Below are 16,835 nucleotides of genomic sequence, written 5' to 3'. Positions count from 1 at the left end.
TCCAATAGGGGGCAAAACAAAAACATCTAAATTTCTAAGGAATATACAATTCATATTTCATTTTCACTTTGATCTAGCTACTTCTCTCTGAACATACAGCTGTGATTTTTCTATATATCCAAGAATGGTCAAAGAAGTTGGTTTAAAAGATGAGTTGGATGTAATTCCTTTAAATAATCTGATGCTTGAAGAAGTCTTCCTTAGTTTATTGTGACAGAAGCCAACAGCTTACTGTAAATGTGTTTCAGGATTTACATGTGCCTTTTGTTTTAATGTTTTACTATTTTCCTCAGCTAGGCTATTTAAATTCAAGTTAACTTTTGAGGAACGGTTTTCATTTCTGAGACAAATGTTTGTTCCAGAAAAGTTTTAATCCAGTTTTTCTCCCAACACTAAAGAAGGTTACTTTTAGTTTTTTTAAAGACTATCTTTCCTTTTCATTTTAGTTGATTATAGAGGGAATGCAATTTTATTTCTCAGTCTGTTCTTCTGCCCCTAAGATGATCTTTTTGTTTGCTGTTGCCTCAATGTCATTAATAATTGACTGCCTAATGAAATTTTGTGACTAAATACAAACAACACTTTATGTGGTATTTGCTTCAGGGAAAATAATCTCGATTTGAATTTGAACTAGTTGGAGTTCAGGGTAGGGAATATGTGGTAATACCAAGCACTTATAAGATTTTAAGTTTGGAAAAGTCCCAAAACACATTTTAATACTCCACCGTTTTATATTCAGTCTGATTGAAATCATACAAAATCTCAGGGATTTTTGTTTTGATTATATCTTGGTTTATTCACTTGTAGCTTATTTTTAATGAGTGCAAAATCTAATATTTCCAACTTTAATTAATAAATTAACCATCTAGGATTTATTAAGTATCTGGTATGGCCCAGGAACTTGAGTGCCAAGCATACAAAAATAAAAATGAAATAATTCTTACCCTCAAGGAACTTATTTTTATAGAGAAGAAATAACAAACTTGTTTATACATAAAACATACAAAATAAATACATTGTGCTTCTTCTATAAGGGAGATTATAAACTTTCTGCTCCTGGAGTAAATAGTAACAAAATAAAGCATCTTTTAATTCATAAATAAATCTTCAGAACAATGTGGACCATATTAATTTTAGAAATAATTATAAAACACAACTCACAGAATCATAAAATCTCAGAGTTGGAAGGGACTTCAAAGTCTGATGAAAATCACACAAAATATCAGGGATTCTGAGCCTTGTTTTGATTGTATTTTAAGTTATCCATTTTCAGTTTATTTTTGATGAGTTTTAAAATCTCATGCTTGTAACTTTAATTAACAATTTGTTCAACCCCTATTGGGATATGAATCTCTTTTATAATAATCACTTTGCCAAAGAGTCATCCACTTTTTGCTAGAAAATCACTAAAAAGGGGAATTTGTTATCTCCTGAAATAACTTGTTATACTCAGATTATCTCTAATGGTCAATAAGTTTTTCCGAATATAAAAACCTAAATTTGTGTTTTGGTAACTGTTGCCTAAATTCTAGTTTTGACCTTTAGGGATAGCAGAACTACTCTGAATTTCTTTTCCAGACGATAGTTGAGGACTAGGGGATTTTAAGCAACTCTTCCATGATATCTTATTGTGGTCTTTCATTATCAAACTGTGCATAATCTTTGAGTCAGCAGTGTTTCTATAGGGCCTATGTACCAAAGAGATCTTAGAGGAGGGAAAGGGACCCACATGTACAAAAATGTTTGTGACAGCCCTCTTTGTAGTGGCAAAAAACTGAATGGCCATGAGAATAGCTGAATAAGTCATGGTATATAGGGACAGCTAGGTGGTGCAGTGGATAGAGCACCAGTCCTGAAGTCAGGAGAACCTGAGTTCAAATCTGACCTCAGTCATTTAGTACTGCTTGGCTGTGTGACCCTTGGCAAGTCACTTAATCTCAATTGCCTTAGCAAAAAAAAAAAGTTCTGATATATGAATGTTATGGAATATTATTGTTCTATAAGAAAAAATCAGCAAGATGATTTCAGAGAGGCCTGGGGAGACTTACATGAACTGATGCTAAGTAAAATGAGCAGAACCAGGAGATCATTGTACATTGCAACAACAATATTATATGACGATCAAATTCTGATAGATGTGACTCTTTCCAACAATGAGATGGTTGAGGCCAGTTTCAATGATCTAATGATGAAGAGAGCCATATACACCCAGAGAGAGAACTGCAGGAACAGAGTGTGAATTGTAACAGAACATTTTCATTCTTTTTGTTGTTGGTCATTTGCATTTTGTTTTCTTATTCATTTTCTTTCCTTTTTGATCTGGTCTTTCTTGTGTAGCAAGATAATTGTATAAATATGTTTACATATATTGGATTTAACATATATTTTAATATATATAACATATATATTGGATTGCTTGCCATCTAGGAGAGAGGGTGGGAAGGAAAGAGGGGAAAATTTGGAATACAAGGCTATGTAAGAGTCAGTGTTGAAAAATTATCCATGCATATTTTTTGAAAATAAAAGACTTAAAAAAACCTCTTTAAATTCATAATCCCCACTATTCAACTTTCATCTTTGTGGGCATGGAGGTATAATATTCAACTCAAACTTAGCTCGATTCCTACATTACATTGGTCCCACCAAGATCATGTCCAGATGTGCCATGATAACAGGATGAATCCCACAGGATTGGAATCCTTAAGAACTGAAGCACTTAAGGATTATTCCTTATTTTCTGAGGCATCAGTGTTGTGTTCAATGAGAAACCTAGAATAAATCCAACTCTTAGCTGCTCTTTTAATCTTTTGAAATTCCCAACTCTGGAGACAATATTCTCTTTACCCAGTATCATGTTCAAAGTTATCACCCAGATCCTGGCAATGAGGTAGAGACTATCCTTGGAGTTGACAAGCCTTTTTGAATGCTTTTCTAGTCAATCAAAAAGATCTTCTCTTCAGTATGTGATTGGTTGACCAGAACTACTCTTATTTCAGTATCTCCAAGATACTTTCTTTATATAATATCATGATTCTTTAAGTAGGGACTAGATAGCCACTTTGCTGGAAATTCGATAGAAAGGAAAACTTCTGAAGTTTTGAGGATTATGAGATCCAAATATTATACTTGGGAAGGATATCTGAAGGCATATGGTCCGATCTCCTTATTTTCCAGATGAGAACCAGCTTTAGAAAAGTCACTTTGACTGCTATGTGAGAGATAAATTGGGGAAACTCAAAGCATGGAGACAAATTTGGACGCTATTGCAATAGTCCAGCTAAGAGATGATAAGGGGATCTTAAAAACTAGGATTGTGACAACTAGAGTGAGGAGAGAGAGAAAGGGTATTGATTGGAAATGTGAGATAAATGAAAATAAGGAGTCTATGATAACACCAGGATTGTGAACCTGGGTAAGTGATAAAATGGTGGTATCCTAAACAATAATTAGGGATTCTGGAAAAGGATTTCTTTTGAGGAGAAAAAATGTAATGCAATTTATAAAGCAAATTGCAACTCATTCATATCTGTTTATCTTATGAAACTCACTCTGATCCACTAAAACAAAAAAAAAAAGACGTGGGGTTTTTATAAATAGTAACTGACCTGGAGCTCAGACTCTATGGGACATCTACCATAGGCAGGTAGTGATTTGGACTCAATGCTCATTGCTAAAGGGACAAAGTTTTCCCATTGTTACCTGTCCAATTGTTGCTATGGATTCCCTGGTAATGTTTAGATTATAATTGCCTTAATGGGCCTGTGGCTTAGTTTAGGAGATTATAAATTTGTAGAGCAAGGGAGGAATTTTGTAGAATAAGGCTGTGTGGCTATGTTAAAACCAAATATCGTTGGGAGTATTTAACTCATCTTCTAATCCTTCAAATGGGTTATCAATATCCTTAGGGGCAGGCTACACACCCCATTTGGAAAACATTATACCAAAAAATTTTCAAGCAGAAGATGGATCACTTATTAGGAATGTCATATAAGCTTCAGGTAAGTGTAGACAAGGTAATATCATCTTGGTATCTTCCAGTGATGAATCTTTGAATGTTAGAGCGGGAAGGGATCCCAGTGATCATAGTATCACGAGATTTAGAGATGAAAAGTAGATTGAAATAGAAATCACTTATATTAACATCTTCATTTTATACCTGAGAAATTTCTGAAGCACAAAACAATGACTTGATGGTTATATCACTCACTAGTAAGTGGTAGACTTAGAATACATACCCAGACCTTTTGACTCCTGTTCTAGTACTCTAAACCCAATACTGCTGAGCAATTAAATTCCCAATTCATAAACAAGTTTAGTATAGTCATAGGGATGGAAAGCATATTCCCAACGGAGTACTCTCAGGAAATGATTCCTCTTTACATTGTTAATATTTACATCAGAGATTATTTTATTACAGATTATGTTACATGTTACCATGGTATTAAGAAATCAGTTGGGAAGATAATTTATAGGCCTGCCTGTACCAACATGATAAACTCTAATCCTTATTTTGAACACATTATAAACAGAGTAATTTTTTTTTGTAAATTTTGAAAAAAAAGTGATACATAAGCCTTGATTATTTACAAAGACAATTTTCTTTTGTCATAAATAATCTGAAAGTTATATATGTCTTGATTATTTACAAAGACAATTTTCAATCTGAAAGAACTCTTTTTTTTTTTTTTAAAGCAAATAAGATAAAAACCATTATCAACAAAGGATAGCAAAGACTTTGAAAAGTATTTTCATAAGGTAAATGGTAATATGCAAATTGTTAATTATGGCCTTTATATTATCAGAGCAACACTGCCACATATATTTGCCACATACATTTAAATGCATAGTTCTGCTGTACAATACCTGACATTGCTGTGTTATTGTTATCCTCTGAAGTATGAGACTTTGTGAAAGGTTTATTCCCCAGCTATGACTTTTCTATTTCTTGTGGTAGAGCTGTAGATCACTGATTTGCATTGTTCTCTTTTGAGTACTAGTTATAGGCTGCTGAAATGACAATTTGCATTTACATGAAATGGAGGAGTAAGGGGGCCACAGTTATTAGTGAAACTGCTGCATTTATTCTATCTTGCCTCTTAGTCTTGGTTATAAGTACTAGTAGAGTTTGATCAGCTTAGGAAGGGCAGAATGTTACTCATGCCCATGTTTATTTTCTATTTCTCTTTTCTGTTTATCAGGAAATTCATGCAATAAGTGAGAGAGCATGGTATCTCTTCTTCAAATTGGGAAGAATTCAGAGTCCTCCACAAAGAAATGTTTTATCAGTGGTGTATAATTAATGGTGTTTTTTTTCTTTCTGATATGTTTATTTGCTAGTTTCAATATCCATCTATATTTTACTGGGTGTTAGGGGAAATTCAAAGATTTATCCCTATATGCCCATATAGATTTCAAAATACAATAGGATACTGTTATACATAAATAATTATACAGTTATCATTTCCACATCATGACTTTCCCCATTGCAGTTTTGAAATATTATGGGTTGATATAAGAAACTGAATGGGAGTTTTTGAAAAGTTTTGCAAAAACTGCAGATGAAATGTGAAGGCCAGCATACAACACCGAGACTATGACCAAATACTTAATCTGAATTTTACAGCAAGATACTGTAAACATCCCATAAAAAAGAAAAAAAAAAATTCAGACTTTTTCTGTGGTACAAAAGGAGGGTCAAAATTTTTAAAGATTTCCCAAATTGTGAGGGCTCTGCACCCTTAAACCACATGATATATAAAGGGTATAACTATAATATAAACACATATATGATAATTTGTGATAAATTGTAGAAATAAAATGCCAAATGAGCTCTAAGCTCTAGGGATATCCATATGGAGGTGATGAGGTATGGGAATAGGAGGAGAGATCCTCTCTGCTTGGAGAGGTAGGTCCAATGTGAAAGAATTCATAAACCCAAAATTCTGTGGCAAAAAGGGAATGTTGTTGTTCACTGAGAAGGAAGCTTTCTTAGTGGGCAAAACTCCTCATTAGGAATTTGGCAGAGATTGATTGACAAATCATGATTATATGGGATAAGTATTGGCCTGGAGCTTGGAGTTGTCTGGTCTAATCAATTGAGGATCATCAGACAGAGATTTCCAATTGAATAACCAGGAGTTTGAAGGCTTTTCCCAGGGTCTGGGAACTCCCTGAAGGGGATCTAGGCCCCCCCCCCCCCAAAAAAAAAAAGATCTCAGTTTCAATGGAGAGTGATTTAACCAAGATCTCCAATTGAATGAAACCACTTAACTTGTGAAGGGCTTGTCTGGAAAGCCCTTTTCCCAGAGTTTGGGAGTCTCCCCAAAAAGGACACAGTTTACATCTGTCCCCCTTCCCCCCCAAGATTACATCATTTCCCCCCCAAAAAATCTCAGTTTACATCAGAGAGATCAAGGAAAGCTATAGAGGCTGTAAAAGGTTGGAAGAGATTCAAAAGACAAAAGGAAAGAAAGGACAAAGCTTAAAATAGAATATGGCATTAAACAAAGTAGTAATTTTTGAAAAGGCAATTCAATTAACAAAAATTCTTAAAGTACCTACTGTGTGCAAGGTACTGGGAAAGTTCAGTGATTATAGTGGTGATAATAAGTAGCAATTTGATATCAGGAGGAAACTGCTGGAAGGATAATGTGATTACTTCCATGAATGAGAAAGATTAGTTTATTTTAATGTGAAAGATTCTTTTGAGGGAAAAGGGAAGAGAGAAGGGGAAAATGTTAGGAGGCTATTGCAAGAATTCAATTGAGTGCTAGTCAAGATTTCTACATGAGTAATAGCGATTGGAATAGAGAGTGCAAAAAATATTGGTTCGATGAAATCAGCAAACTTTGACTACTAGACTGGGTATATGAGGTACAGGAAGAGAAAAGTGTCAAAGATGACATAATAGTTTTAAGTATGGGACACTAATAGCTAACAGTAGCAATGAAAGTAAAAGTAGTATATTTTGAGCTAAAATAAAAAAATGATTTTAGACTGAGCTTGAAATATATATGTATATATGCACATATGCACATATATACATATACATGCACAACATAAACACACACACACGTGTGTGTGTTTTCTACCTCTGATTCTTATTACCTGTGTCATCTTAAACAAGTCATTCAACTCAGTTTTCAAATCTGTAATATAAATGGGCTGAATTTGATCATTTCTGATATCCCTTCCATCTCTAAATCTAAGTTCTGTAATGCCAGAGAAATTGAGGCAAGATAGAGATTAGGTAATAGTGGAGAATTTGAGCTAGCAAAGCCAGCTGGCTGAATGGGACTATTGTCTCAAACCAACAAGTAATTCCAGAGACTTTTATAGGGCTACAGCAATCCAGGGGGTGCAGAGCACTGGGTGAATGGAAATTCCAGGAAAGGACATTAATTTAGTCCTGACAGATAAGGAGATTGGGCTGGAGACAGAAATCTGAGGCAGGAGATAACCAGGCATTTGAGATAAGCCACTTGGAGTTTTATGACTAGATGGCTAGAATGTTAGAGTGACCAGAGCATCGAGACCTCAATTCTCTCAGTCCCAAGGAGGCAAGAAAGGGGTGGCCACCAGGGGAAACTGAAGCAGATAATTCAGGGATACGCGATAATTTAGGTAAAACTGGATATGTGAAATGAGAACTCTGAGAATAACCAAAATTGAATACTGACTGTGGAAAAGTAAAAACTAAGGCTGATATTTTTAGAGGGAAAGATTAAGAGAGATCCAGGAGTAAACCTTTGGAAAGTCTTCCTTCCTTCCTTCCTTCCTTCCTTCCTTCCTTCCTTCCCTCCTTCCTTCCCTCCTTCCTTCCTTCCTTCCTTCCTTCCTTCCTTCCTTCTTTCTTCCTTCCTTCCTTCCTTCCTTCTTTCTTCCTTCCTTCCTTCCTTCCTTCCTTCCTTCCTTCCTTCCTTCCTTCCTTCCTTCCTTCCTTCCTTCCTTCCTTCCTTTCTTCCTTCCTTCCTTTCTTCCTTCCCTCCTTCCTGAGAGGTAGGAGAGAAGAAAGAAAGAAAGAAAGAAAAGACACACACACACACACACACACACACACACACACACACACACTACACACAGAAGATGTGTGTCTGAGATCTTTTCCATAATCCCACTATAGCAGAGCAACAAAAGTTCAATTTCATAGTTACCAGAGAAAAGTTGTAACTGTTGGTATAAGGGACCAAGATAAAGTTCCCAAGTAGGAGGAAAAACTGACCAATAGCTCCTCATTACCAAAAAAATAAATAAATAAATAAATAAAGTTAGATTGTAAGCTCCTTCAGAGAAGACTTGTCACTTTTAGCTCTGTCTTCCCACCATTATAGTGTTTGGCATAGAGTGAATACTTTATTAATATTTGTTGACCAATTAACTTATTGAATATGAAGCCTTTTTATGGGTGATGGTGGTAAGGAAAATGTTTGGGTAATTTGGGTAGATAAGGCCTTTAATTTTAGGTTTATATTTCAGTTGGTGAAATTAAGGAAAAGTGGAGAGCAAAGGTGCAAGAATAATTTATATACCCTCTGAGGGTAGGAAAAAGGCAAAAGAAAAATCAGATTGTGATCTAGTTTCTCAGCTTTCCAAGAAAAGGACAAGGAAGAAAAAGGCCTTAGAAAGAAGATTAAAGAGAGAGTCAAATGGTGAAGCACTAAAGGAAACTTCCAGAGAAGGAGTGGGGATGTAAGTGGGACAATTATTCTGTGATAGTATGATTTTTGGCAGGGTCATGGGAGAGGGTCCAGATTATACTTGCATCGTTAGCCTGGGGTTCCCCTATTATGCTCCTTTATAGCTGGGTTGCCACAAATAGTATAGACTATAGTATAGGTGTCTGTTTACATTGACACTAGGCTTTTAGGAAAGCTAGATAATGAGGAACCTTTTGTTGTTGTTGTTGTTGTTAACCTATACATGGTGGTGGGAAAGATCATGTAGTAAGAGTGATTGGAATTAATCTATATAGGGGATAAACTCATTGGTGTTTGAAATAAAGAAGCAGTTTTAATTGAAAAATTGGCACACATGTTTTAATATTTTTTTTCTCCTTTTATCTTTGGCATATGTGTATGTACTAGTCAATTTGGAGTCATGGATCATGTTGCTCTAACCTTACAACTTTCTCTAGTGCAGTCCATCTTTTATGCAGCTGCCAAAGCAATTTCCCCCCAAAGCAGGTCTAATTCTATAATAAATTCCAGTGGCTTCCTATTAGCTCTAGAATCAAACATAAGATTCTGTTTGGCATTTGAAGCCCTTCACAACATGGTCTCTTCCTAGCTTTTCAATCTTCTTAGACTTTGTTCCCCTCCATGTATTCAATGACCTAGCTGCATTGCTGTTCCTAGAAAAGGATACTCCATCTCTTGACTATAGTTTTTCCCTCTCTTCTCACCTCTGATTCTTGGCTTTCCTGGTTCCCATCAAAATCAGCATTAATTCTATCTCCTTCTACAAAAGGATTTTCCAAGTTTCTCACTTTGAGCCCTTTATCTCTGGGATTATTTCCCATTTATACTATATATATATATTTTTATGAACATGGTTATTTGGATGTAGCATCCCTCATTACAATGTGAGCTTGATGAGGTTCGGCTCCCCTCAATTCCCTGTCAGGGAGCCAAAAATGATGAGTGCAGAGCAGGGAATTGTGCCCCTTCTGGTTGGCACAGGTCCTTTGTAACTGAATTTACAAACCTGAAAAGTTAAACTGGCAAAAGAAGTATATTATTAGTATTGAGAAGTCAGCAGGTTGAAAGTTTCTAGCAGAGAAATCCCTAAGAGAGGTAAAGAGGGATAGGGTCCTGTTAGGGGAATAAGTGAGAGAGATAAAGAGGGAGTAGCTGAAAAGAGAATACCTTTTCAGTGGGCAGAGGGTTGCAGCTACGCCAAGGAGAGAGAGAGAGAGAGAGAGAGAGAGAGGTTCCTTGGCATGATTCCTGCTTTTGGGTCTTCTGCAAGGAATTGAGCTGAAGGTATGATGCTGGAGAAACTGAGGCAAGATAGAGATTAGAGAGTGTTTAATATTTTTATCTGAAATGGAGAGATTTATTGGGACCAAATGGATCCATGGTTTGGTCCCAGGGCTGAATGAGACTATTGTCTCCAAGAATCCAGCAAACAATTAGAGTTCTCAGTGACACATATACCCATGGCTCAGACTCAGGGAGCAGAGTCAGGGTGCTGAGAGCGGAAACAAGACTCTGACAGGGTGGGATGAGCCACCGGAAATGGGGATGACATAATGGGGGGAGGCACCGGAGATGGGGAGAGGCATCTTGATAAAATAATAACTGATATTCTGATAGATTGGGATGGGGAGAGGCATTCTGATATTCTAAAATATAAGATCTTTTATCTTTATCAAATATTTTGATAATTAGGAGGGAGGGGTGGTTGAGCAGAACAATTAGAAATAGAAACTGAGGCAGAACAATTCAGGGAAACCAAGGCAGAACAATTTAGGGAAACTGAGTCAGGACAAATAGGGAAACTGAATCAGGACAATAAAAGAGAACTAATTGTGGCACAACAAAGGAAGCTTGTTACATGGGTAACTCCTGGTAGGAGGTTGGGAGCAGAATCAGAATAGAGAATCTTTGAATTGAATGAGTGTCCCTGGACTAATCTCCAACTCAATAGAGGTGGGTTCTCCAGCTTGGACTAAGTAGGGGGTGGTCCTGGACTATGCTAATCCCACCCAGATATCAGAATGAAACCACTTTATCTTGATTCCCTGGGGTGGGTCTCTCAGGGGAGAACTACTCTAAGGGAGTTTCCCAAGCTTTTCCCCCAAACTCCGCAAGAGAATGAGAGCGTTTCAGGGCTCCCCTCATCAAACCCTTTTAGTGCAAGGTCTATGTTTTTCTATTTCTTTGTTTCTTTAGTACTTACTATAGTATTTAGCTCATGTTGTTCAGTTGTTTTTGTTGTGCCTGACTTTTTGTTATCTGGTTTGATCTTTCCTTAGTAAAGACCTGTGTCTTTAGTGTTTTTAATGGTTTGACATTTCTCTCTTCAGCTCATTTTACAGATGAGAAAATTGAGGCAAATAAGGTTAAATGACTTACTCAGGGTCACACAGCTAGGAAGTGTCTGCATCCAGATTTGAACTCTGGAATAGTTTCTCTAAAAACCTCTTATTTGTACCTTTGGAGTATTAGTATCTGGCTATAGTGTATACATACCATAAATGTATAGTGCTACTATGCTTCCAAAATGTGTAAAAGCCCTCTAAAGTGTCTTTTTTTTTTTTTTTTTTTTTTTTTTTTTAGGTATCCTGTTCTCTCTGGTGGTGGTTTTATATGTCATCTGGGTCCAGGCTGTGGTAGATATGGAAAGCTATACGAACATGAAGAGGCAAGACTGCTTAGAATTCACACCCTACATCATGTATGGCTGGTCATTTTTGCTGGCCCCTGCTGGGATATTTTTCTCTCTCTTGTCTGGATTACTATTCCTCCTAGTGGGGAGGCATATTCACAGATACTCTTAATCATCTTTCTGCCACCATTGGATATCATAATTTTGTTGAAATGTTTAACTGGAATGTAATCTTTACATGGTGTTTCAATTATTCCATTGTAGAGTTGTTTGGTGTAACTCTATAGGTGTTTTAAATGAATCATTTTATTTTTAATTTCCTTCTGACAAGAAGGCACTCAGCTCCTTCTAGAAAGTAAAACCTTTTAGTTTTATCCAAATGTAATTATGAATTTTCATTTCTTTTAGGAACTCTCTCTTCTCATGAGTCTCTCTCTTTTTTTTAATAGCACATAAAGTGTTAGATTTCTTAGTTCTGGAAAACTGATAACAACCAAAAATCACATGGGTCAAATAAGTTTTTTTTTTTTTTTTTTTTTTTAAGCTGCCTCTTAGCATTAAGTTCCTTTGCTTTGGAAAAGAAAAAGATCTTTGTAGAAAGCTTGAGAATGACAAACAAATGTTGATAGAGTAACTCAATCCATCTTCCCCCCACCAGACACATTCATATCTGCATACACATTAATTGAAACTGATGAACAAATTCTTTACTGTTTAAAAATAGACACCAGTTGTTCCTAGTGTACAGACCATAAAAATCCATCAACAAAATATAACAGAAAGCGGGGACAGACTAATATGTACATATACTACTTAGAATAGAATATTTATTAATTTTTGTAAATTTCATTATCTTCATTAAAATTTTGCATGTTGATATAAACCTTAATGTATATTAAGAGATGGTAAAGATAAATGACAAAATTAATGTACCTAGTGTTGAATGGATAAAAAAGAAACAAATATGGAGTTAAATCAATAAAATATTATGTGTAAAGATTTATAAAATTACACAGAAATGAAAGACTTTCACTTAGGGTATAATTCTATTTAATATTTTAAAATTCCCATTTTGAAAGTATATTGCTATGATGATTTCAGTGTGAAAGATTTATTTATGGGAATATGTTTTTAATATTCAAAAGCCATAAACATTCAAAATAACTCTATGTGAGTGAGACTAGAGTTGTTTTGTTAAATAAAGTAATAAATAAATTTTTCCTACTCTCTTTATTTGCCCTTGAACTCTTTTTGAGTATATAGCTTCTTTAATTATGGTTCTTCAGTTTCTTGGTTGGGGAAATTTTTTTTTTTTTTTTTTTTTTTAACATTTTCATGTTTTTAATCACCTTTGACACCCTGAGGGGAAAATCCCCTTAGGGAAAGCCACTTTGTGATTTCCCCAGTTTGGGCATTTCTAATATCTAAGAGATTAGTTTCATTTGGCCTTAATTTGGATGAAAATCAAATCCATCTGAGATGCATAGGTATCATTTGCATATGGAAAGCTACCAAGTAGTTTGGTTTTAGAGAGGGAAAAACAGAGAAAGACTATTTTTGGCTTTGTTCAACTTCATTCCACAGCTATTATAATTACTAAAGGCATCTCTAAGAGACAAGGAAAGAGTGACCACCTAGAAGCAGTATGATAGATTGACCATTACTTCTAATCTAACTACTTTTGTGATTGAAAGACTACCAGGGTTTTCTCTGCTATTCATTTACTTTTTCATTAAGGCACCATTTTTTTTTCTATAGGTCAGTGTGAAAAGGGTATGGAAGAATAATAAGAGTTGGAGATAGCAAAGGGATCGAGAAAATATTTTAGTGACAGCAAGGGGCATGCCCACAATCAAAGATATCTAAATAACTTAAAAGGTCTCTCAAGTCATTTCAATTATGTTGATAATTTTTTTTTTTTAAGAGTTCTGGGTTTTTCTTTTGACTTTCTTATTCCTTTATTTCCTTTTTGACTTTTTATTTGGTTATTAGAAACTTAGTTGTAGATTCTGCTATACATATTGACTGTAATATTAAGTTACAGTATGCTATTAGGTCTTCCAGATGATGCTAGATACATTTGATTAGGATATGTCATCTGTAAATAGTTTTTTTTTTTTTTTTTTTTTTTAGAACTTTGGAATCTAGCCTTTCTCTGATGTAATGTATGTCATTTAAATCTCATCTACAATCTGCTTTTAGTAAAGGTTTGAATATTTATAACTTTCAGATGGTTATCCTCACTTTCTAGAACAGTTATACTGGTACCATACATTCATTTCAAAGCAATTGGCTGAACGTTTGATATGTATGATACTTTCCCACAGGCCTACACTTTGGAAATATTTTACAGTTGTAATGCATCAATCACATTAATTTCAAACACATTTCCTAATCTAATGGCAATGCCCAGAAAGGGCAATGATAAATAACCTTTGTTTAAAAAAAATGAATAAATGCTGCCATATATTCCCCTAGTTCTATCAACTTCAATTGGTTTCACCTTGCAGTTTGTTGCTGGAGCACTGTTTCACTATAGCCTTCATCTAACTCAATGAAATTATCTAAGTTCAGTCTCTAAGAAGAATACTAAAGTTACCAGTGTCTTAAATTCCTAATTTTAAAAGTAGGTTATTTTTATACTAGAAACATTTAGTTGAATAAATTAGAATCTTTTTTCCAATACTAAAATAAAAGAAAGTACAACAAATCCATTCATAGTTTTTGGTGAAGCTTTTGTTCAGTCTCTCCTGATATTTGCATGAAATCTGGTTTAGTTATATTTGGCCATGAGATTATATAATTGCAGATTGCAAGATATTGGGAAAACAACTACATCAATAAAAGCTTGATGTATATAGTTATTGAAGGGAGTAGGAAAGGTGAGGGAAGTACCTGTGATTCATTGGGATAAAAAATTTATAGGAGAGTAAACTCCTCTACCAATGCTGCTTGGGATCTCTACAAGTTATAGTCTTAGAGAGTTTCCTTAAAGTATTAGGCAGCAAGTGACTTGTCCAAGGCCACAAAATCAGTTATGGTTAGAGTTTTGACTTGAATGCAGGTCTTCTTTTCACCAAGGCTGGCTCTCTATTTAGTATGCCTTCCTTATTGGGAAGAATTATGTTAGAAAAAATATGTTAAAACTTTGGCTTTGCTCTTAATGGGCATTAAAAAAAATCAGTGATCTATAAAAATAAATTCTTGACATTAAATGTAAAGTTACAATGGATTACTACTACTACTACTACTACTACTACTACTACTACTAACTAGCATTTATATAGTACTTTTAAGTTTGCAAAGCACCTTACAAGTATTATCTCATTTAATCCTCACAACAATCCTATGAGGTAAATACTGTTGTTATCCCCATTTTACAGTTGAGGAAACTGAGGCAAAAGAATTTAAGTGACTTGCAAGGCTCAAACAGCTACTAAATATCTGAGACTGGATTTAAACTCTGGCCATCATGACTCCTGGTTAATCTATCCACTATACTACCTAACCTGCCTATCAAAGCAGAGTGGTAACAGAACTTGTAGATCCAACATATTAAAATTTTAAAATTTTGGAGAAGAAAGACTAAACTGTATTCGAGTTTTTATTTGAACCTTAGAAGTCAGCTAGGTAGTACAGTGGATAGAGGACTAGTTCTGGCATCAAAACAAAAAAACAAACTTCAGTTCAAATCTGATCTCAGATACTTACTGACTATATGACCCTGGACAAGTCATTTAACTTCTTTCAGCCTTAATTTACTCAACTATAAAATGGAAACTTTAAGCGCCCTTGCAGGTTGTTATGATGATTATGACATAATATTTATAAAGTGCTTAGCACAATGCCTGGAATATAACAGATGTTTAAGAAATGTTTGTTCCCCATCTACTTATTCCTATTCAGGAGAAATGGGTGGAAGTTGCAAAAAAGTAAAATTTTAACTAGATGGAAATTAGAAAGCCCTTCTCCTAGCAGTGTTGGATTGAAGACTTCTTTGGAGTTTTCAAGTCCAGGATGGCAACTCTTTGTTGGATATGCCAGAGTGGAGATTCCTTTAGTTCAATGAGTTGAACAATGTATCTGTTGAGGCTCCTTCCAACTCTCAGATCCTGTGATTCTATGATATATAAATCAGCCTGGAACATTGGAATTGATACAGTTTTTGAAGTTGTTTATTGTGAAATATTGCCAAGATAATACATGACATAATTATAGTGCATTAATTAATAGACTTCTTGATACATGCCTATCTCTGTGATATGTTAGATAAAATGCATGCTAATTTATTAAGGAGAAAGCATTTTCAAAAAATACTTCATAATTCATTTAAAAAAAAACTATATTTTATAAGAAAATAAATTTTGACTTTCTTCTCAGCCAAGGGGGGAAAAAAGCATTTCTTAAGACTTCCTGTGTGTCAGGTTCTGTGGTAAGGAAGGGCTTTACAAATATTGTCTTATTTGAGCCTCACAATGACATTCTCATTTTACAGTTGAGGAAAATGAGGTAGACAGAGATTAGGTGACTTGTGCAGGGTTCTAGAATTATTAGAAACTCTAATAATTAGCAATTATTAGAGACTGGTGATAAACTCAGGTCTTTCTGACTTTAGTACCACTGCTATAGTCCACTGCTTCACCTAGATGCTTCATAAGGTACCAATTCTTTTTTTTTTTTTTTTTTTTTTAATAAGGTACCAATTCAATTGCTTAACTGAATGAATGGCAATTAGGTTCAAGATTTATTTTATTCTTCTTATTTTTTTTTTTTGCTGAATTTACTAAATTTGCCAGATGCTTAAGCTTGATTTTGAGACTATTTTTGAGTTTAACACTGAAGACAGAAGAACTAATAAATGGTCATAAACCAAATCTAGATATGAAATTTGGAGTGTGATCCAGGAATGAAATGAGCTAAAGTCATTGGATTATAGACATGTTCCTTCTGCCTACCCCACCAAATCTTATTTCAAAGAAGAAACAAGAGAGACCCTAGTTACTTGATCTTGATGAGACACTTTAAATGTTGTATACAATATAGGGAACCTACATAGGGATCAAAAGGTCAGAGAAGAAGAAATGAAGGACTTAATTTCAGATGGATGAGTAAAGATGCTAACCATATTAGTAGCATGTCTGAATGATAATCATTCTGAGAGGGAGGAGAGGAGACTTGATAAAACTTACTAATATAGTATGTGAAAAATGCTGAGCACTAAAGAGGGAAAGGAAATATTTACAGTATATAGTACAGAAGATAACAAGATGAAACTAGGAGAGGAACATTTAGTTTGAATAACAAAGAAAAACATCCTGGTAAGAGTTTATGGTTTCTGAAATAGGGAACTTGTAGTACAGGCAATAGAAGCTCCATTGCTTGGGACATCTAAAATTAGCTTGGACTCAGCATCATTGGGAAGGGAACTACGTGAGGACACAAATCTGAGCGACTATTGAGATGGACTGCTGTGTCTTTGAACAGATCATATTCTATTTTGGTTTGAA

General features: G+C 34.9%; 1 protein-coding gene across 2 annotated transcripts in view; it reads left to right on the top strand.

Moving 5' to 3' along the window:
- The window catches only part of TMEM182 (transmembrane protein 182), a 69,835-nt gene extending 57,278 nt beyond the window's left edge, over positions 1–12,557 (top strand). For both annotated transcript variants that reach the window (XM_051984321.1, XM_051984322.1), the window contains exon 5: positions 11,280–12,557. In XM_051984321.1, coding sequence (XP_051840281.1) covers positions 11,280–11,500 — 221 coding nt within the window. In that variant the 3' untranslated portion in view covers positions 11,501–12,557. The remainder of the gene's footprint in view (positions 1–11,279) is intronic.
- Positions 12,558–16,835: the final 4,278 nt, after the last annotated feature.

Source organism: Antechinus flavipes, chromosome 3, assembly GCF_016432865.1.
Source record: "Antechinus flavipes isolate AdamAnt ecotype Samford, QLD, Australia chromosome 3, AdamAnt_v2, whole genome shotgun sequence".
Lineage (NCBI taxonomy): Eukaryota > Metazoa > Chordata > Mammalia > Dasyuromorphia > Dasyuridae > Antechinus > Antechinus flavipes.
This window is presented reverse-complemented; position numbering and strand designations above follow the sequence as displayed.